Below are 20613 nucleotides of genomic sequence, written 5' to 3' on the forward strand. Positions count from 1 at the left end.
AAAATAAAATGTTTGTGGCATTGATTGTCTATAAAGTAGTCATCCTCTCATGTTACTCTAGTAGTGTCTAACATTGGGTAAGTTTATAAAGGATCACAAAAATGCTGATTATACTATAGAGTAGACTCTAAAATACCAATACATATCAGAAAACTAAAAAGGAAACTAATGAAGTAATGCAGGCCAGGCTGTCACTTCTCTGGGTTTGTACTGTGGAACTACAATTTTGGACACTGTTACGGATGATCTCTGACCTAAGGACACTACCCTCAAAGCTGTAGCTGCGGCTAGAATGGAAAAACGTCTCTGCTACAGTGATTCTTGCTTTCTAGATACACTGTGCCATAACTTTTGAGGCTGCATTTGCAAATCTTTCAAGATTTGAGAAATAGCCATACATGTTGACTTTGTGTTTCAAACAGAAGTTCTATGTTTCTTCTTCAAAAGGCAAGTGAAGGTGCCACCCTTGGAGTCTCCTGGCAGACACAAACGTGGACACCCGCTTGTCTTTTTCTTCCTGTTTGCTTAAGATGGGACCTGTGGTCAAGTAAGTGGCTCAAAAGCTTTGACAGTGGGAATGGTCAACCCATTTCCACTCAGGGAACATGCAAACATCTTGAAACAGCAAAGTAATCAAGGAACATATACTATCTGGAGAGAAAAAACATCTTGGTTCCCTATGTTCCCTGAAGGGAGCTTGTGATGTCAGTAAGCATTATTGGTAAGATGTGGAAGATTACTATATGTTACATGTAATTTTTTAAAGCCAAGGAGTATCTTTCAAAGTCTCACCTTGATAAAATGTCCTAAATTTCATAGATACCATTCATTCCCTTCCTTTGAGAAGCGGCAGGCCACATAGATCACATGTGTCAAACACAAGGCCCGCGGGCCAAATCCGTCCCGCCAGGCCTTGCAATGTGGCCCGCACCACGCTGTCATCACTGCACTCCGCTGCGTTTCCATCACAATGACAGTTTATGACTGTTCAGTAAACCATTCGGCCCGCGATTTAGGCTGGATTTTAGATTTTGGCCCCTTCTCTGATTGAGTTCGACACCCCTAACATAGATACTTAGCTGTTCAGCACAATAAAAGCACGTTGCTTTCACAGGGGAGGCCATAATCAAGGCACAGAGATCTACCAGGGTTTTTCGTAGTTATACAAAATAGTCTTACATTGTGTGATCTGTACAGTGTAATAAACCAGCAATAAAACAATGAGAGTATATGAGAGAAGACTGTTGCCCGAGCAGAGTGCACGTCTAGCGAATCGCTTTCAGGCGGGACACACTTCCCAGTAGTGAAGGGGGTAGGTCTTCTGCCTAAAAATAAAAGGCTCCAAGTAGCTCTAATCCAAACACCTGAGGCTAACAGAGGCTCCGAAGATGATTGGGAAAAAAAAAGGTTTTCTTGCCGCTCTGTGGCCTGGGGCCTCCTGCGCCGTGGGCTAACGCAGATCAGAAGCAGCGGCCACTGGTCCGCCTGCAGCTTCTCAGAGCCAGAACCGGAGAGCCGGGGCGGCCCGCACCTCTCGGTCCTGCTGGATAACTCAGGGGGAAAGGGCACTTCTCCGCCATCTCCCAGGTTTTTAGTGAATCAATAAACCACTGACCGGATGAATCAAAGGGGCCCCACCTGAAGACATCGCACTGCAGTGTCACCCCAGTGAGAGCGGATGGCTGGCAGTGACAGACTGGGGAGGGCGAGGAGGGTGGGGAAAGTCATGGTCAATGAAAACAAAAGCTTCAAACCAAACCTGAGGGGAACAGAGGTAGCCAGAGGCTTGGTGGTCACACCCCGGAGCCGACACGGAGCAGGACAGACGGTAGTGCGGACCACACTGGGAAGTCCCTACTTTCTACCATGGCTTGGGGCAGCCTGGGGGTGGGGCTGTGGACAGGAGGGTGGTGGTGGGGGGAGGGTTGGGTGGGGGGAGGGCGCCAGGAGGCGGCCCCCGGCGGCTCACAAGAGTTCGTACTGCTTGAGGTGCATCCGCTGGATGATGTCGCGGCAGTCGTTGAAGACCCTGCGGATGTTCTCCGTGTCCACGGCGCAGGTGAAGTGCGGGTAGCAGTAGTGCTTGCCGTCCCCGGTGGCCGTGCTGATCCTCTGCAAACACAGGGGCGTCTGAGCTGCTGGGCCTCCTGGCTCCCTTCCCCGGGGGCACAGGGGACCGCAGCCCACCCCTCACTCTCAGAGAAGAACCTGGGCACCACTTGGACCAGAGACTCAGGGCTTGGGGTGTCTGTCTGACAGAGGGACACAGCCGTAGGGCGTGTCCAGCTAGTGAATGTTTAGCTGGAAACCAAAGAACCTGGTCCTCCTCGGGCTGCGGAAGCTTAGAGTTCAGTTGAGGCAGGGCAGGCGTTTAAAAGGCAGCCGCTGGCTGGTTTGCTCAGTGCTGGTCAGCGTTTGCAAACTGCAGAGCACAGTCACGTCCTTAAGATGGCAGGAAAAAGTTGATAAAATTGCTTACCAGAAACAGATCCCGTATGAAGAACTTGGCTCTTGTCACTTTGGGATCTTCTCCGGCATCTGGTGTCGCTGTAGAAATTACAAGGGGGATTTTATCTGAATAACGTGAAACAGAACTACCACTCTATGAAAACTGGAAAGGAATGACAAAGTTGGACTGTGAGCCAGGCTGGTATGGCTCAGGGGTTGAGGAACCCAGGAACCAAGAGGTCACTAGTTCGATACCGGGCAGGATTGTGGGGTGTGCAGGAGGCAGACGATCAATGATTCTCATTGTTGATGTTTCCCTCCCTATCCCTTCCTCTCTCAGATCAATTAAAAAACAAACAAACATGGCACCCACTCTGATCTAGGCCCTTCTGAGCCTTTTCCCCATCCACATTCTGAGTTCATGGAACCAGTCAGTGGTTCTGAGCTCCTGTGAAGGTTACTTTCCTAAACTGTAGGCTCTCATCACTCTCCCCCCTTCTCTGTGGTCTGCGGAGCTCTGCAGGTGCTGAGTCAGCCCTGACCGGGAGGCCTGCCAGGCGTGGCCAGGGAGGTGCCAGGGCAGGCCCCGTGCAGAGGGGAGGGAGGAGTGAGCAGGGGAGGAGCGCCATGGGAAGGAGGGAGTGGGGGAGGAGCGCAGTATTGCTCAGGGGTCGGGGGAGGTGCGGTGTTTACTACTTCCTGGACCGGTCAGGATTGGCCTCAGTTTATGGGAGATTAAATCAACATCGATAGGGATCTTACGCATGTTTGTGAACCGATTCGGAAGTCCAAAGAGTTTTCTGGAAAGCTGAGTGACCAGAATCAGGGAGCCTGGGCGAGGAGCTGCACTGACCAGATTCACAGCTGAGAGGAGGGCCAGGACCAGGGCCCAAAGGAGGGGGAAAGGAGGAGTGTGTGGTACTGGATGGACAGTGGCGGGAAGCCCCACAGTACTGGCTGGATGGGTCAGGTAACGGGGGCTGGTGACTGGGAAAGTTAAAGCAGAGCCGATTGTCGGGAGACAGGAAATCCAGCAGCAGAGAGGGCAGCACCAGGGGTGCTCTGGAAACCCCCGTGGGGCGGGGGCAGCCGCCTTAGCCTCCGGAAGCACACCCAGGGCTGGCTGAGGTCAGTGCCAAGAGGCTGATGAATTTTCCTAACTTCTTAGCTGGAGTTTCCAGGAAAGTCCCTTTCATTCTGCTCGATCTGGATTGGGGTTCAAACGTGAGAAGTGGTGTGATTGTGTTGTAAACAAACAGATCCTCTGAGACTCTGGTGGCCCAGGGTCTGCTCGGGACTGCAGAGCAACAGCCAGGAACAGCTCTGCCGGGCAGGGCCGTCCTGCCTTCGCCCTGGGGTCCCAGGTCCCGGAGCACCAGCAGACGGGCGGTCACCCTAATGGGAATCATCAGCAGACGGGCGGTCACCCTAATGGGAATCACCAGTGTCGTGGCCCAAGTCACCCCTCGAGACGGGAGATGTAGACACGGGGCTGAAAGCCTGGGCTCCGGAGGAAAGGTCCTCACAGCCTCCACCCGAGGGACCTTGAACAAGCGACTTTCCCTCTTTCAGCCTCACTTCCCACAAGAAAACAAACAACGAAAACTCCCACGTGGGTTACTGGGAGGGTTCAGCGTGGAGGTCACTGGAAAGGGCTGACTGAAGCCCAAGTGAGGCACTGAGAGGCAGGCAGAACCTACCCCAACGAATGGCATTTTCACACCCAAACTGAACATCCTCCGACGGCACCGTTCTGGTGGGCAGGCAAACTGCAGCTCTTACCAATGGAAGCCTCCCGGGGGGGGGGGCAGTCACCAAGAGGAGGGATTTTAATGAACTGAGTGTCCTAGAGCCACCAGGACAGGTTGGAATGATAGGCTACTGAACAACCAAGTCTTTTCCTTAATAGGGGGAACCTTGTTTTGAAACCTTACCATCTTCAGGGACAGTATAGTTTGCATACTCTGGGAAATAATCCTCAATTTTTGACTTCCCCGCCAAGACTTTCTCCGCCAGCATATCTTGTTTGTTCAAGAACAAGATGATGGAAATGGTCCGCAGCCACCTGGAGAGGAGACATAGATACACACGTTGGACATCGCTCTGTGGGGAAGAACGGCGAACGCAGGAGGGACTCGGGGGCAAGGAGGGCACGCGAGGACGTAGCCTCTCCTGATAGACCAGTATCTCCATCCCGCACTCGGTCTCCAAGAAAGACGTTCTCACAACGGTAACTAAATAGAGCAGATGACGTAGCAGTTTTAGCTCCTTCTACCTTATCTGCCCTGGGGACAGACACTTACTGGTACCAAAGCTAAGGGTTACTCATGTAATAAATACACTTGGATTATTTATGACGGGTGTCACTTACTAAGAAAGTGTCAGAAAACTAGAGGAAGTTACAGCCTTGTTAAGAAGATACAGGACTCATGAGCTAATCGCGCAGAAGAACATAGTTGTGCTGGCTTGGTTTTCCCCTGCCACCTCTGAGCAGGTCTGACTCTCCAGACGTGGGCAGAATGTTCATCAGATCTAGATCTATCTAGATCCCGGAGCTGGACAGGCCAGGCTGGGGGCGGGGGGAGGAGGACTCAGGCATGTGGAGGTGCAGGCGGGCAAGTTCTCTGTCTCATTCTGACAGATGCTGAAAACTGGCTTAACACCAGTTCAGGGTGCCTATCAGCAAAGCCTTTAGAAATGCCATTCCTTCAAAGGAATCAGGCTAATGGAATGTGTACAGGAATCTTACTATGAATTAGAAACACAACCCATTCTTCCCCCAAATGCAAATAGCCTTAAGGTTTCTTCTAGTTAAAAAACCCTGGCTGGTGTGGCTCAGCTGGTTGGACGATTCTAATCCTGATCAGGTCACATGCCTAGGTTACGGGTTTGATTCCCAGTTGGGGTGCATGCGAGAGGCAACTGATAGGGTTTTCTCTCTCTCGCTCTTCCTTCCTCTCTCTAAAATAAAAAAACATCCTCAGGTGAGGATTAAAAAAAATAGTCCTTGTAAAAATGAAATTTTAATTATAGAAAAATTAATACATAGGAAAAAATAAAATGTACCGTATTTTTCGGACCATAAGACGCACCGGACCATAAGACGCACCAGTTTTTAGAGAAGGGAAATGAAGAAAAAAAGATTCTGAAACAAATAGTGTCCTAAAATATTTTATGTGCATTAAAACCCAACATCACAGTCATAAACACATGTAATCAACCCTGTAAAGTAAACATTTAGAACCATTTTAGAGCCGGGCAAGCACACAGAGACCACACAGAGCCGGGCAAGTAAAAAAACTTTTTTTTAAAAGTATATGTGTAGGCTATATTTGGACCATAAGACACAGGGACTTTCCCCCCCCACTTCTGGGGGGGAAAAAAGTGCGTCTTATGGTCCGAAAAATACGGTAATTACACCCAGAGACAACTATTAAAATGTTTATGTTTTTACTTTTTTCCCCCCTATCCTCACACATATTTATCATGTTTATAAAAATAAGATTAAGGTGTTTTTAAATCTGCCTTTTCATTTAACAACATTGTGGTCATTTTCCCATGTGACTGTGTGTGTGTGTATATATCTATATCTATATCTATATCATCTATATCTATATCTATATCTATATCTATATCTATATCATCTATATCTATATCATCTATATCTATATATCTCTATCTCTATAACTATCTATATCTATATCTATATTTATACCAAATCTATAGCTATCTAACTATTCTAATGACTCCAACACATTTCTGTGTATACCCAGTATTTCTTGACTCTTTCCCACTAACTGTCTTAATAGTATAAAAATAAGAACAATTGTTGAACACTTTATTAGAGAAATTTTGGCCTGATGACCTACTGGCCTTTTGCAAGGCCAGCTTATGTTTCTGACCCCCATGGTGCTATTTCTTCCCAAATACTTCAGAAGACACTGATTATTACCTCCATGTGCAGCGTTTGGGGTGTGTGTGCCATTCGCTCCTGTGCAGTAGTAGCACTTTCAGACAAGATTGCACTTTTGAACTGTAACTGATCCTAGGGGTCACCTAGCTGTATGTGGATGCTTAAAACTGGCACTTTCTAAATTCTGAAAACCAAACCAAACCAGTTTTGTACCCTAGATATAATCTTGGGCTCTTAAAACAGAGATTTACATTTTCTTCACAGCCTTGGCTGGTTATCTCAGTGGTTAGAGCAGTGGCCCTTGCACCCAAGGGTTGTGGGTTCGATTCCCAACCACGGGCACATATGTGGATTGCAGGTGTGATCCTCCACTCCGGCAACCAATTGATCTCTCTCTCTCTCTCTCTCTCTCCCTCCCTCCTTCCACTCTCTCTAAAAACCAATGGGGGGAAAAGTCCATAAGTGAGGAACAATAAATTTTCTCCACAAAGCACCAGCAGGGCTCCATTAAGGAACGGTCCATGTTAAGTGTGTCTGTATGTGAGATGGACTAAAAGAGATACTTCTTGCAGTTTTGGATTTACCAGTAAGGAACGAATGAATTTATCTGGAGAATAATAACCAAAGTGAGCGGAGTGATACTTTCAATGAAAGAAAATTTGCAATCCAGTGGCGAGACTGAACTTATCGTTTTTATCACCTGTTGTTCCAGATGCTTTCAAAAAGGTCCAGGGACTCTCTCAGCCGGTTGGTGTTGTTATCTTCCCGGATCACCATGTTGTAGCTGCTGCAGGCTGCCACGTAAATGATGGCGGTGACATCTTAGTGGGAGAGGAGAGGAAGTTAGACAGATGTAGCTGGGGCTGAGGACAAAGTACACATCCAACTGCCACCATCCCCAGGGTGGTTTTCACTTCCTGCCCGCGAGAAAGACGTGAACCAGCACTGTGTGTGTGTGTGTGTGTGTGTGTGTGTGTGTGTGTGTGTGTATACGCACGTGCGCTGGTCCTTTAGTCACCTGCCTGGCCAGGAATCCACCCTGTATTATTAGCACATGGCAAATGGGAGCTGAGGACACTTAAATTCCTTACTTATGAGAATCACATTGAAGGCATTTTATAGATGACATCATGCAAAACTATTTAAATACAGTGGCAGGAGCTAGGGGAGAACTCATCCCCTTTTCTTGAGGAAGCTTAGAAATCACCGTTAAAGCACTGGATCCACTTTCTTCTCTCGTCCCTCTGGCCACCGACATCAAACATGCTGTGGAAGGAGAAGAGGATGACAATTACTTGGGCTGTGAGGACGCACCCTGCACTCTGTGCCCTTCTTCCTGCTGCCCGCCTGCAGCACAGCCCGTGTGACCTGGGCCCGTGTGACCTGGGCCTGCGCGGCCTCGGCAGGCTGCTCGGGCAGCCCCGGGTGTGCTCCAGGGAGCCCGCCTGGGCGTCCACAGCCAGTCGTTTCTCGGGTCGCAGCCCTGGCCCTGTGGTCATCGGTGGCTCAGGCTCCTCTTCTTGGGCCAGCCTGTGAGGTGCACCCCGCTGCCCGAATTTCAGGCTGCAGTGTCTCTCTACCTGCCCCTCCGATGCCTGGGATCTTTCTCCTTCAAAGGCCTCTCCAGTCTTGGACTCCTCCCTTCCCTACACCCACTGCATGCACTTCAGGGCCACACGGTCACAGTTACTTATCGTGAAGGATGGCAATACATTTGGGATTCGAGGTGTCTCCTGGCCCCACGCCCGGGGGGCCCCAGACGGAAGCAGGGCGGGGCTCCTGTCCACAGCCCCCCAGCAGGCCTGCTCCCAACAACACACTTACTGGAAGTTTACTTTGTCCACTTGGAATCGTGTCTCAAAAATCCCTGATGTCAGAACTCTGCATCTGAGAAGGTCCTGGAGCAGGGAGAGAAAAGCAGACCAAGTGACACCACTGCTCTCCTTCCGAAGGGAAGGAGCCCGGGACGCAAGCATGAGGGAGCTTTTCAAATAGCGGTTTCTTCCATTATATTGTATAAGAAACAACAGTGCAGTAATGAACACTCAGACAGAAGTGCTCCGTCTCCCTCCCCGAGCCCCACCCCCGAGAAAGTCACAGTTAATGCATTGGTTTTGTCTTAGAGACTTGATAGCTGTGCTTTATTTTATTTTATTTTTTTTTAGGATTTTTATTTTTAATCACTGATGAATGTAACCACTGCTGTGCTCCTGACAACCACACCCCTCCCTTAAGGTTGTTGCCTGCACTCTCCTGGTACAACCGAGAGCCAGCTGCTCAGGGTTTAGAGCCATTTGGGTGAGAAAGCAGAGGAAGTGCAATTGGATGCTCTGGACTGGCTGCTAATTGATTTAAGATTTCCTCTCTCCCCTGCAGACTTCTCTGCTCTCTAAGATAAAAGCTGATTGTGGCCGGGAGGGGAGGAGAAAGCCATAATTTTTTAAGCTGAGACCTCTCGTACGTATGTTTGCCAGATGTCAGGGTATTTTTTTCTGATCACAAATCCATTGCGATGTTGGTGAAGCGGACACTGCCATCTCTCCGGAAGCTGAGAGGTGGTCCTCCCCTCTCAGCCTGAAGGGAGGGGCTCAGGACAGCCTCAGGGAATGAGTCAGGGCTGGGAGGGCTCCGCTGCTCTGCCAGGTAACTCTGAGCGCTTGCTCAGAGCCAGCCCCGGAGACAGGTGGACGTTGAGGGATGGAGAGGAGCTCAGACCCCCAGGATGTGCGCACAGACGAGAAAGCCTCCCCGAGATCCAGGCAAGGCCCTCTGGGGGACGCAGACTGGGAGTCTGAACGGAGCCCCCTCACTTCTTTGGAGCTCACTAGCTCTGGAGGCTGGGAGGGCGCCTACGCTGAACAATGCATGGTTGTCCAAGTCTCTACAGAGGCCCGAGGGCCGAAGGTTTGGGAGCCATGGAAGGTCCCTCTCTGCTACTCGCAGAGAGTAAACTTCCTGGCTCAACCCCTGAAGAGTGTGCTGTGGTTTGTGACTCAGACCAGGGCCGAAAGCAGGATGGACAGGGTTTATGAAGCCAGGGAGGCAAAGGTTTAGTTTTCTGTGGAAAACTAAGCTCCAAGAGGAATGGGAATGGCTTAGGCCTATTCCAAAATAACATTATTTTGATGTTTGGAATGTAGACATTTAGTACATTTCAGAGAGCTAAGTCCATGGGCCATTAACAGGGCATAGCAAACATATACTACCTGCACAGGCAGGGACAACATCATTTTCAAGAAGTAGTTATTTGAAGAAAAGTTTCCTCAATCCATTTAAAAAAAGAATCACTGAATAATACTGGCAATGTCTTTGACCTCTAGCAGGTAGCTCAGCTCTAAGGTCACGTACCTGGTCCGTGGGGGTGTAGTCCACCAGGCTGACGCTGTCGATTCTCTCCAGGAAGCTGAAAGGAAAGCCAGCAGGGCTCAGGAAGGCCTCGGAGGACCACCTCCTGGGCTGTGGGTGACCGGGGGACAGCCGCGCCAGCACCGGAGGGGACGGCCAGCAGGAGCGAGGGAAGCTCCCGGTTTCCACCCCGCACAGGTGTCTGCCCGAGTAGCATCACAGTCGGGATTGAGGTAGTTATGCTGCCACGACTGCCTTCTTTCCCCCGTTCCCTCTGCCTTCCCTCTCGTCCAATGTTATAGGGCAGGGGGTGAGGGACCATCATAAATTGGAAGGGGCACAGACTTCCTTCCAGGGCTAAGCTAGTAGAGGGCCATGGTGGGCTGTAAATACAAAACAGGAAGTGAGAGATGTTCCTTTAGTGTAATAAGTTCCTGATAAGGTCTGAAACCTTAGGAGTGTGAGAGGGTGTGTGTGTGTGTGTGTGTGTGTATGAGAGAGTGAGAGAAAGAGAGAGAGAAAGAGAGAGAGAGAGAGAGAGAGAGAGAGAGAGAGAGAGAGCGAGTTTAATCTGGGGAGCCCACGGGGTAGAAGCTATAAGATTGGACCCAGAGGTGTGATATGATACACAATAGGAGGCAGGAGGAGTAAGCAGCAGGAAGGAGCTTACACTGCACCTGCAGGTGGAAGACAGACGCGGGTGCTGGCCCTCCCCTGCACCGCCTGCTCACCCGCCAGGGGCCCCCTGTGCATCTTGTCTAAAACAGCACCCTGTCCACCTCCATGCCAGCCTTGCTTTATTTGTCTACAAAGTGCTTAGCACGACCTGATAATAAACCTCCTTTGTTTGTTATCTGTTTCTGCCTACAAATCACAAGCCGCCCGGAACAGGCCCAGCACCCTGGGAGACCTGACCCCTGATGACTTGTCTGGTGACTCCCCTCCTCCTCCTCCGGGGGCTGGATGGAAGAGGTAAGCGAGCAGGTGGCCGAGAGGCCGAGCCCCCAAAGGACACAGATGGTCAAGACTCAGAAGCTGGTGGGGACTGGTGGCTGGTGGTCAGAGGGCCGCGAGGGAAGAGTGGGCGGCGGGGCTGCAGAAGGGCAGGGGAGCAGGAGGAGGGAGTGTGGCCGCAGCGGCCCAGCTTCTCCCGCCCGTGGGTGCCCCCTGGCCAGGGTGAGGCTCCTACACGGAGCGGAGTGCACATGACGTAGACAGGGACAGGGTCCTGCTCCCCTGCCTGCCCAGCACTGGAAGGTTTGGGCGCCATCACTGGGTATGTGAAGTAAAGCAAAGATGGGGCCTTCTTCTAAGCCCTTGAAATGCAGCATTCTGCATGGCACAGAAGTGTCCCCTCCCGTCTCCACTCGTTCCCCCACCAGCACCCCCACCAGCCTGCACTCAGTCTTAAGAGGCTTTCAGCACGGGCGAGAGGAGGCCAAGGACACAGCAAGACCACTTCACTCTCCGGCCACCTCCACTCCTGGCTAAGGACAGCCCCAGGGTCCTGCTGCTGGGATGGCATTTAGGTGCCCCTCCATCCAGGGGCCCTTGATTTGGCACAAGGCCCGGCTGCTCCAGGACCAAGACCTGCCTTAGAGCTGCCACAAGAGGCAACCAACTCCGCGGCAGGTAAGCCACCAGCAGAACGTAGCAAGGGGCCAGGGTGGGTCTGCTGGTGTCGGACATCCTCCCAGAGACAAAAGGTGGTGAGGGCAGTGAGGCCATTTCAGCTGGCAGCCAGGGCCAGGCCCACGCCAGGGGAAGCAGCTGTGCAGGGAGGTGTCTGTGGCTGCACTGCCCGCTGCAGGAGTTGTTAAAAGTCACCTGCTCCTGGAGGGGGTGGCAGTGCCACGGAGAGCCAGAGGGGCCCGGCTGCCTGCGGCCCTTCCGGTGAATTGGGCCTGGCGGGCGGGGCTGGTGCCTGAGACGGAGCAGTTTGGAAGAATGCAAGCAGGTGGGGAAATGCCACAGGCGGGGCCCGCCTGGGAGCGGGAGAAACGGAAGGCTCCAGGTTTGAACATCACAATGCGGTCTGGCTAAGGGCTTGCTGGTCTTGAATTTGGTGAAATACCCGCTGAGCTTCTGACCATCCAGCAGGAAAGGAGCCAGAAGATTCTGTGATGGAGGAAGAGGTTTCTGCTCCTGGAAAGGGATCCCTGCACTGCGGCCCAGCCCTCCAGGAGGGTCTCAGATGGGAGCTGAGCTGCTCCCTGCCCCCAACCCCAACCCATAGTGGGCTGCAATAACGGGATTCGGAAAGGATCTGTTCTCCTGGCTGGGGACAGATAATACTGACCTGTGACACAGAAACCATAGTCTCTGATTAAAAGGGCTGGAAGGAACTAAACATTAAACGAAACATGAAGCCTTTAGTTATCAAGTTTAGGAAGGAAGCAACCAATTTCTATGGGGACATAGAGAGGGTGAGGGAGGTGAGTGGCTTGATTAACCCGTTAATAAGCAGTGTAAGTAGAAACAGTGGAATAAGGCTAAAAAAATACTGAGAGATGGGATTAAAGACCGCCTCCGAAAGGAAGTGGGGGGAGTACCTTCCTGAATGCTGCTAAAAATACGAGGTTCTGAGATGTCGATGACAAAGGCAAAGGTGTCAAGTTCATTTCCCACCCGCAGACTCCAGGATGGGTATTCAAGTTTTATCTCATGCTTAACCATCTAAGGGAGCTCTGAGAAGCATCAATGAACATTTCTAAGAGCATCGCTTGAATTGTTACTGGTGCTGACTGGTATTCTGAGTGCACAGGTTTCAAGTTTGTACAATAAAGTAAAAAGTGAAAATTCCCCCTGCATGTGAATGCATCCCCCAGTTCTTTGAGACACTGTCTGAGAAATAAAGGCATAAAATAAAACCTATAAATTTCTGCTACATTTTGCCTAGGGTTTTGGTTCAATCCACGTATTTCTCAGTATGTTGTAGAAGTACTTCAAATCAAGGCTCCTAAGATAATATAGGGTGTCCCAAAAAATGTATACACACACTTTGAATAATTATAAAGGCAGTGTTTATTAAAAGGCATTTGTTTCAAAACTGAGCTATCAGCTGGTAAGAGTGTGTATGCACTTCTTTGGGACACCCTGTATGAAGAGATGAGTTTAAAGGGGCTTTCAAATCATACACAGAATCTCACACGACTGCATTTTAAAGCTTACACTGTCTTCTTAAATGTCACCAGATTAAAGAATCCCCCTGATAGACCATCCATTCACACTAGATACATAGTTGTAAGGCAATACTGAATTACAGCTGTAAAACATCACCCTCATGTGGGCACTAATAAAAGCAGTTAAAAAGCATTTTATTTACATTTTCTTCCATTTTCTGCTACAGCTGAGGATATTTATGTTTGCAGAAGCGTTTTTCTTCTCATCATTTAGATCTTTTTTTCTGTTTCATATTGGTTCAAAAGAGCAATTCATTGTTTAGTTCTCATCTATTTCTACTCCTCTTCTAAAATAACTTAAAAGTCAGAGTTCTTATGTCTATGGAGTCGATCATGAAAAGGGATAAGGAAGGGATCATGAAAAGATGATTTATTTAAAAATCATTTACTTTTAACATATACATTTATTTAAATATATTTAATATTATCTCTGTGAAAAACTTACCAAGTTGGAACTCTGTCAAGGTAAATAAAAACCTTTTCTTAGTGTTATTGAAATTGATTTCAAGATACTTATTTTTTTTTAAGGTTTTTTTTGTTTGTTATTTATTTAGTCTTCAGAGGAGATTTCTTTCTTTTTTTTTTTTTTTTAAATCAATCTTTATTGTTCATATTATTACAAAGGTTCCTCATTTCTTCCCCCTTCCACCAGGTTCCCACCCCATCCTCTGCCCCCTCCCCACCCCCCATTGTCCTCATTCATAGGTGCACAGTTTATAAGATACTTATTTTCATGGTATTAAAATACTATGGAGTGACAGAGAACAGCAGGGTGAAGATCCATGCAAATTATATAACCATGCAGAAACCCTATTTTGTTTAATCTGATCTGTTCTTCTTTTTCCCACCCCTTTTGATTTAATCTGGCCTTATCCAAAACTCTGACTTCCTCTCCCTTGAACAACTACTCTCTTCATCATTAAGCACTCAGAATGGGGCTCTGGTTGGCATCAAACAAAAAGGAACATCCCAATGACTAACCACTGGGGAAACCAGACAGAAGGATGCCATAGCCGACATCAGGATCAGATGCAATCAATGACCAATTACTCACTTCCCTAGCAGGAGCCAGCTGAGCTGCGGACCACACTAGGTCCAGCAATCGTGGCCAAGAGAAGCACTGTCTGTCCTGTTCCACACGGTTGTAGAAAGCCATCCAGTTGTAGAAACATGAACATAGGCAACCAGGCAGGCATTTTTTTTTTTTTTCCAGGCAGGCATTTTATTAGTGCCAGCCAGTTGATTATAATTAAAAAAATGAAAGAGGCTTGCCCATCCGTTTGTTCAATGTTCATCGGCTGGTGGCTTTTTGTCAATAGTACTCAAAGCCTAGAGTTTTGGATTTTGGCTACAGAAATGCCTCCAAGAGAGTGTTGTGCGTATTGCAAAGGAAGAATCTACAACAGAAAGCCCCTCACTTCTACTTCACAGTGTGAGATTGTCTGGCTGACCCTGAGACCAGGTTCAGATAATAAGGTTATTAGACTGGTACTTATTTTAGGTGACTTTTTTACAAATCAGAGACAGCTGGGTGGGCACAGTGTCCAACACTCACAGCATGTTTCTATCTAAAAGGTACACACATGCATTAACATGCCTTCAAGAAGCAATAGCTTTAGTCAGCAAGTTCTCCAATTGTGCACATATAACTGAACTGAAATAATCTAAATTGTTCATAAAGAAAGAAAAAGTATGTTCTGCCGAGACCGGTTTAGCTCAATGGATAGAGCGTCGGCTTGGGGACTGAAGGGACCTGGGTTCGATTCTGGTCAAGGGCATGTACCTTGGTTGCGGGCATATCCCCAGTAGGAGGTGTGCAAGAGGCAACTGATCAATGACTCTCTCTCATCGATGTTTCTAACTCTCTATCTCTCTCCCTTCCTCTCTGTACAAAATCAATAAAATATTTAAAAAGAAAAAAAAGAAAAAAGAAAAAGTATGTTCTAAACCCAGGTTAGAAACTATACATTTGAAGGCAGAAAAATAAGAGAGAAATAAAGAGCAAAACTATTAGTAGTTGCATAGGAGATCAACTATTGGAATGTTTGAGTTGGATCTCCCCCACCCCCTTTTTTTTTAATGCTGGGTTTTCTTATTCTGCATTTCTTTTTCTTTCTTTCTTTCTTTTTAAATATATTTTATTGATTTTTTACAGAGAGGAAGGGAGAGAGATAGAGAGCTAGAAACATCGATCAGCTGCCTCCTGCACACCCCCACTGGGGATGTGCCCACAACCAACGTACACGCCCTTGCCTGGAATCAAACCTGGGATCTTTCAGTCCGCAGACCAACGCTCTACCACTGAGCCAAACCGGCTTCGGTGAGTTGGAGCCTTTTGAAAACTGCATCTATCTGTTGCTGGAAAAGTTTCAATGAGAGAGAGAATCTTGTTGCTTTTAATAAACTATTACAATAAAGAAGTAATAGCTAGAAATAGGCTTCTAGAAACGTGCATGAAAATTCCATGCTACCTGGACATTCAGGTAGTGAGTTTGAAAAAATATCAGGCTTTCTGAACAAAACCTGCCCCTGAATTATTGTTCTTAAATAGCTCTTCAAACGGAATGCACTCATATGTAGTAACATGCTGTTTAAGATTATTTATTTGATAAACTTCTTGGTTTACACTTCAATATTTCATCAACTGCAAAAATAAGGAAATTCATGGGCCTAATATGCTTTTGAAAAAATACTTATGGTTCCTAACAATGTGCATCCATATAGTTTAAAATGAACACATTTTAAGAAAGTTCAAGCTTATTCAAGAGTTGTTTAATCTCACAAAATATATGAATATTGTTGGGAACATTTCTATTACGAAAGGGTCTTCAATTTACCAAAGGACTCAACACTAAGCTCTTTTCAAAGTTTTAATTATTTGTTCCAGCCAAAGAGGGGTTACAACTCATGCTGTACTCACACAGGTGCCTCTGTGCAACCACGTGGAGAGGAGACATCCAAAGAAGGGAGTTCTACAAACATGTGGGGCTGACAACGGACAGGGGCCCCTTAGAAAAGGCTTCAGAACAACAACCAGTCCGATATAAAGACACTTAAATTTAAGGGGCAGTTCCCATTTATTTATATGTGCTTTTTTCTCCCCTTAAACACACGCAGTTACACTGGAAAACATGTCATAACAGTGAATCCTTCAAAAGGGCTGGGAGAGTCCCTATAGTTACTTTTCTGAAACACTGGTATTCTTTTATGAAGAAATCTTCCAGGGAAGGAAAAGAGGAATTTAAAATACCCATAAGTATTCATGTTAGGTTAACAGACTTGTCAAGGCAAAAGCAAACTGGTGTTCTTCGCGTTTTGAGGCTAACAAAGTTTTGGCTACAGGATTTCCTTTTCAGCTAGAAAATGCACCCTGCTATTCCAGAAGGATGGAAGGCAGCACAGGGGAGTCCCAGCCTCAGAGGGTCAAGCATGCTTTCCCATCCTGCATCTCTTCTTCCTCCCTGACTTCATTCTGGCTACATGGCTACGTAAAACATTCCAACTCACATTTCCAAAGTTTTTAAATAATTGTTTTAAGAGCAACGTAATAAATGCAAATAAGTTGAACTTAAAAAGCTGTTCTAATTGTAACTCTATTTTTGGTTGTTAAAACCAAAACAAAACCTACAAACACACAGTCCCAGGGTTTTCTCAAACCAATCAATAGTTCTTTGGCAACGTTGGAGTGAGTAATGTGGCTGCCACGCTAATTAACATTTTTAAGAAATGTAATTAAAGTGGTGAGATAGGAAAATAACTAGAAATGTTAGAGAAGTTCATTTGAAAGAAACTGTCATATGTTCAACCTTATAAATCTTAAAAAAAATTTTACAGCATGTAAACAGTAAAAGCGTATTACACAAGAATGTCCTAAGGTAATTTTAATGTAAGTTATGAAACAGATGAAGAGCCAACTGTAGTCTCATTTTGATGGCAAAAAAACACACAAAGGATACATAGAAATGGCACTGTCTATTAAATAAGTTGAATGAGGTGTTGATAACCCTGCAATCAAAGTAATCATTTTCTTTTCATGTACCACATTTCAATTTTATATATCATCAACAATTACACTAAAGTCAGAATAAACTTCAACTTTGATAGTTCAGGCAGAAAACTGAATACACAGGAACTAGAGATTTGATAAAACTTTTGAGGAAGACTCATATACACCAAGTTAGCTAGTCCTGTTAAAAGGCAGCTATAAAAATACACATTATCACAAGATATACAGAACTTTAAAATCCAGTTAAGGGCGGAGAAAGCCTGGAACTTCTTAATGTACCGAGAGTGCGCTGTAAACCCAAAGGCAGAAGCATCTTAGGAGCGTTTCGGCATTCTGGCATATTCCAAGGTTATGTAGTGTGTGATAATCTCTCTCTAAGACACAGAGAGCATTTCAGAGGGGGCCACTGCCAGGAAGCCTCCGAGGGCGCCCGGGCGTTACACTTGATCTCGCAGGCGGGCCAGCCTCTGGGACAGCTCGTCCTGCTCCGCCGAGGCCACGCTGGTGCCCACGGAGTCGGTCTGGCCCTGCGGCAGCTCCATGTTGAGGTCCAGGCCGGCCTCGTCTGCCATTTCCTGGAGCAGCATATCCACTTGGCTCTGGGGAGTGGTCAGCGTCGTCGTGCTGCTCATGGTGTCTTCCATCTGCTGCGTCTGGACGTCCAGCGTCTCGAACTGGTGCTCGAACTTGTCCATCAGGGCGGAGATCTTCTCCAGGTTCATGGTCTTCAGCGTCGCGTCCATCGACTTCACCACCCCGGCCATGGACTTGGTCACCTTGCCCATCGTCACGGCCGTCTGGACCCGGGCGGCCACCGCATCGACCCGCGCACTCATCCTCAGGAAATTCACGGCCTGGTTCTTCTGGCGGATGGCGTTCTCGGCGTGGATCTTCGCCACTTCCATGTTGCCCTTCTGAATGGCCTTTTTGATTTTGGCCTTTTCGGCCTTCTCCTCCTTGTCGCATTTCTTGGCGCTTCTGCTCAGCTCCTTGGCCGCGAACTTGAGGTTGAACAGGTGCTTCTCCATGTTGGACATGGTCGGGCGGCTCCTCGGGGGTGGGCGGCCTGGGGGACGCGCGCGGAAGGGAGGCGGAAAGCAGGTCCGCTCGGGGCAGCCGCTCCTTTGTTTTGGTCCCACTTCCTGCTTTCTGCTCAGCGGCGCAGCGATGACGTCAGAGCCCGGCGCCGAGAGGCGGGGGCCCGCGGGGCAGAGGCGCTGGGGGCGGGGCCTGCGGGAGGGACCTTAAGGCGGGACGCCCCCTAGCGGCCAGCTCAGACCCGACTCAGCGGGCGCTGCCCGGGCTGACTAGGGCGCTTGCTTTCTGCCCCGAGTTCTGCCCCTTTTTTTTAAATTAAATTTAATTTTATTTATTTTTTTTTTAATTTATTTTATTGCCGAAACCGGTTTGGCTCAGTGGATAGAGCGTCAGCTTGCGGACTGAAGGGCATATACCTTGGTTGCAGGCACATACCCAGAAACATTGATCAGCTGACTCTGTCTCTCTTCCTCTCTGTAAAAAATCAACAAAATATTTAAAAATATATATATTTTATTGATTTTTTTAAAGAGAGAAAGAGATAGGAATAGAAAGTTAGAAACATCGATCAGCTGCCTCTTGCACACCCGCACTGGGATGTGCTGGCAACCAAGGTACATGCCCTTGACTGGGATGGAACCTGGGACCCTTCAGTCTGCTTGGCCAAACCAGCCAGGGCTCTGGCCCGTTTTTTTTTTTTTTTTTTTTTTTTTTTTTTTTTTAAGTATATAAATAAGTAGGTTCACGAAAAGCTGTGTTCACTGTTCACTTCCTTAGGCATATAGCTGATATAATGTGCAGGGTGCATGTAGAGCTGCAGGTAAAAAAATACCCCAATTCTAAACGTGTCAGGCCTCCCGGTGTCTGGGCAGAGGGCTAAACACCAGCAGTCAACTAACTACGCCTGCAGACCAAAGCTTTCTCTGTTTGCATGGGTAACTTTCACTTCCGGAGGGGAACCTGCAACCATGGAGTGTCAATGCATTAAACAATAAAACAAAAGGTGTGTTACTGTCCTGCCTTTCAATCTCTGATTACAGTTTGGGCTGGAGTCCTGTAATATCATTTTTATTTATTTATTTTTTTAAAGATAGATTTTTAAATTTATTTTATTTAAAAAATATATTTTATTGAGTTTTTACAGAGAGGAAGAGCGAGGGATAGAAAGCTATAATATTGAAATAGAAACATCAATGAGAGAGAACATTGATCAGCTGCCTCTTCCACACCCACTACTGGGGATGTGCCCGCAACCAAGGTGCATGCCCTTGACTGGAATCGAACCTGGGACCTTTCAGTCCGCAGGCAGATGCTCTATCCACTGAGCCAAACCGGTTTTGGCTGTAATATCATTTTTAAAATTTATTTCACCACTGGGTGAAAATACATTCAAAACCACGACCACCGCATTTTTTACCGTAGCTGGAAGTTTGGTTTATTGGTGAGTTGCCAGCAACTATCATCCAAGTAGCTTTCTGTGATTTCATAATAAAAAAAGACACACACCATCATTTGCCGACACTGTTCTACCTATTAGATGTTTCATAAATATCCAAGGAACTTCACTCATATTGAAGTTTGACAGACTAAATTGTCGTTTTACTGGTAAATTATGCAGACAGAGAACAGTGAAGCACTGGGACCCACACCCACTGGCATACATCAAAACTGTCACTGTGTATTATACCCTTAAAAATGCAGGCTTTCAACGGCAGCAATGTGCTGCAGCTTTTTTTTTCTTTTTTTCTTTTAGAAAGATTCATCAGATCCAGCAATAACAAAACATAAGGAGGCCCAACCTGCCCGAATGAGCTAGGTTGGAAATGATTACTGAGAGCTAATTCTACTTAGAGATCACTTTAATCCAGTCTCCCCATCCCCAAGTGCCTCCTGTGATAACTTGTCGAGTGTCTTGCACCATAAATTAAAGAAGTGCTGGTGTTACGTGCATTTTCCTAAAACGGCTCTGATTAGGTCACTTTCTTGATCCAAACCTGGGCAGAAAGGCTGACCTCCTCCTTGTGGCATATTGGGGTTCCCACCCTCTCATTTCTTTCCCTCCCCCATTCTCCAGTTAAACCAGAATGAAGCTTGGACATTGAGAATCATTTGATCAGGGTGGAGAATGAGGATCGAAGCTCCACCCTCTGCTGCCTGGGCTTCCAGCCCATTCATCTCTGCCGATCGCCCCTCCTCAAAAGCCACCTTCTCCCGGAAGTCTCCCCCGGGCCCCCTGCTCCTGTGGTGACATTGCACTCTGCAGCTCTGCCAGAGCATGCAGGGCGGACTGCGGAACAGGTTAGCTCTGCATCACAAACCAAGAATAGGCTTATTCCTTCTTCCCAGGGGGCAGTAGGCACTGTACACAGTAGGCACTGCATCCAATAAGGTTTTCCTGAACTGAATTGTAATTGGCAGGGATAGGGCATTACCCTCATTAGCAGCTTAGCCAAGATTACTTTTTCCGCCTAACGTAGAACTCTTTCCTCACATGTGACATTTCTAGAAACATAATAATAATAATAATAATAATAATAATAATAAAGCAATAAAGAGAAGGAGTCTGTTGGAAGTGGGGTCAGAAGGCCTATGCCTCCTTCTCTGCCCAACCCCATCCTACCCTCCCTTTCTTTTCAGTCCCTGACTTGCAGTTAGCAAACCAGTTCCTTAACCATGTCCCA

At 47.5% G+C, this 20613-nt stretch overlaps 2 protein-coding genes across 3 annotated transcripts in view; both read right to left on the reverse strand.

The window, feature by feature from the left end:
- Positions 1–1106: 1106 nt before the first annotated feature.
- GNAL (G protein subunit alpha L) overlaps positions 1107–20613 on the reverse strand; it is an 83182-nt gene continuing 63675 nt past the window's right edge. For both annotated transcript variants that reach the window (XM_036417908.2, XM_036417909.2), the window contains exons 6-12: positions 9710–9764; positions 8186–8259; positions 7569–7627; positions 7062–7182; positions 4383–4513; positions 2480–2547; positions 1107–2112 (exon numbers count right to left, since the gene is read on the reverse strand). In XM_036417908.2, coding sequence (XP_036273801.1) covers positions 1966–2112; positions 2480–2547; positions 4383–4513; positions 7062–7182; positions 7569–7627; positions 8186–8259; positions 9710–9764 — 655 coding nt within the window. In that variant the 3' untranslated portion in view covers positions 1107–1965. The remainder of the gene's footprint in view (positions 2113–2479; positions 2548–4382; positions 4514–7061; positions 7183–7568; positions 7628–8185; positions 8260–9709; positions 9765–20613) is intronic.
- CHMP1B (charged multivesicular body protein 1B) lies at positions 15469–18051 on the reverse strand. Its single transcript, XM_036417914.2, has one exon. The coding sequence runs from the start codon at positions 17929–17931 to the stop codon at positions 17332–17334; it is 600 nt and encodes a 199-aa protein (XP_036273807.1). The 5' UTR covers positions 17932–18051; the 3' UTR covers positions 15469–17331.

Source organism: Pipistrellus kuhlii, unplaced genomic scaffold, assembly GCF_014108245.1.
Source record: "Pipistrellus kuhlii isolate mPipKuh1 unplaced genomic scaffold, mPipKuh1.p scaffold_m20_p_6, whole genome shotgun sequence".
In the NCBI taxonomy this organism is placed as follows: Eukaryota; Metazoa; Chordata; class Mammalia; order Chiroptera; family Vespertilionidae; genus Pipistrellus; species Pipistrellus kuhlii.

Bases quoted from the DNA above. Each gene is read 5' to 3' on its own strand.
- CHMP1B (XM_036417914.2), bottom strand. From the start codon at position 17,931: ATGTCCAACATGGAGAAGCACCTGTTCAACCTCAAGTTCGCGGCCAAG.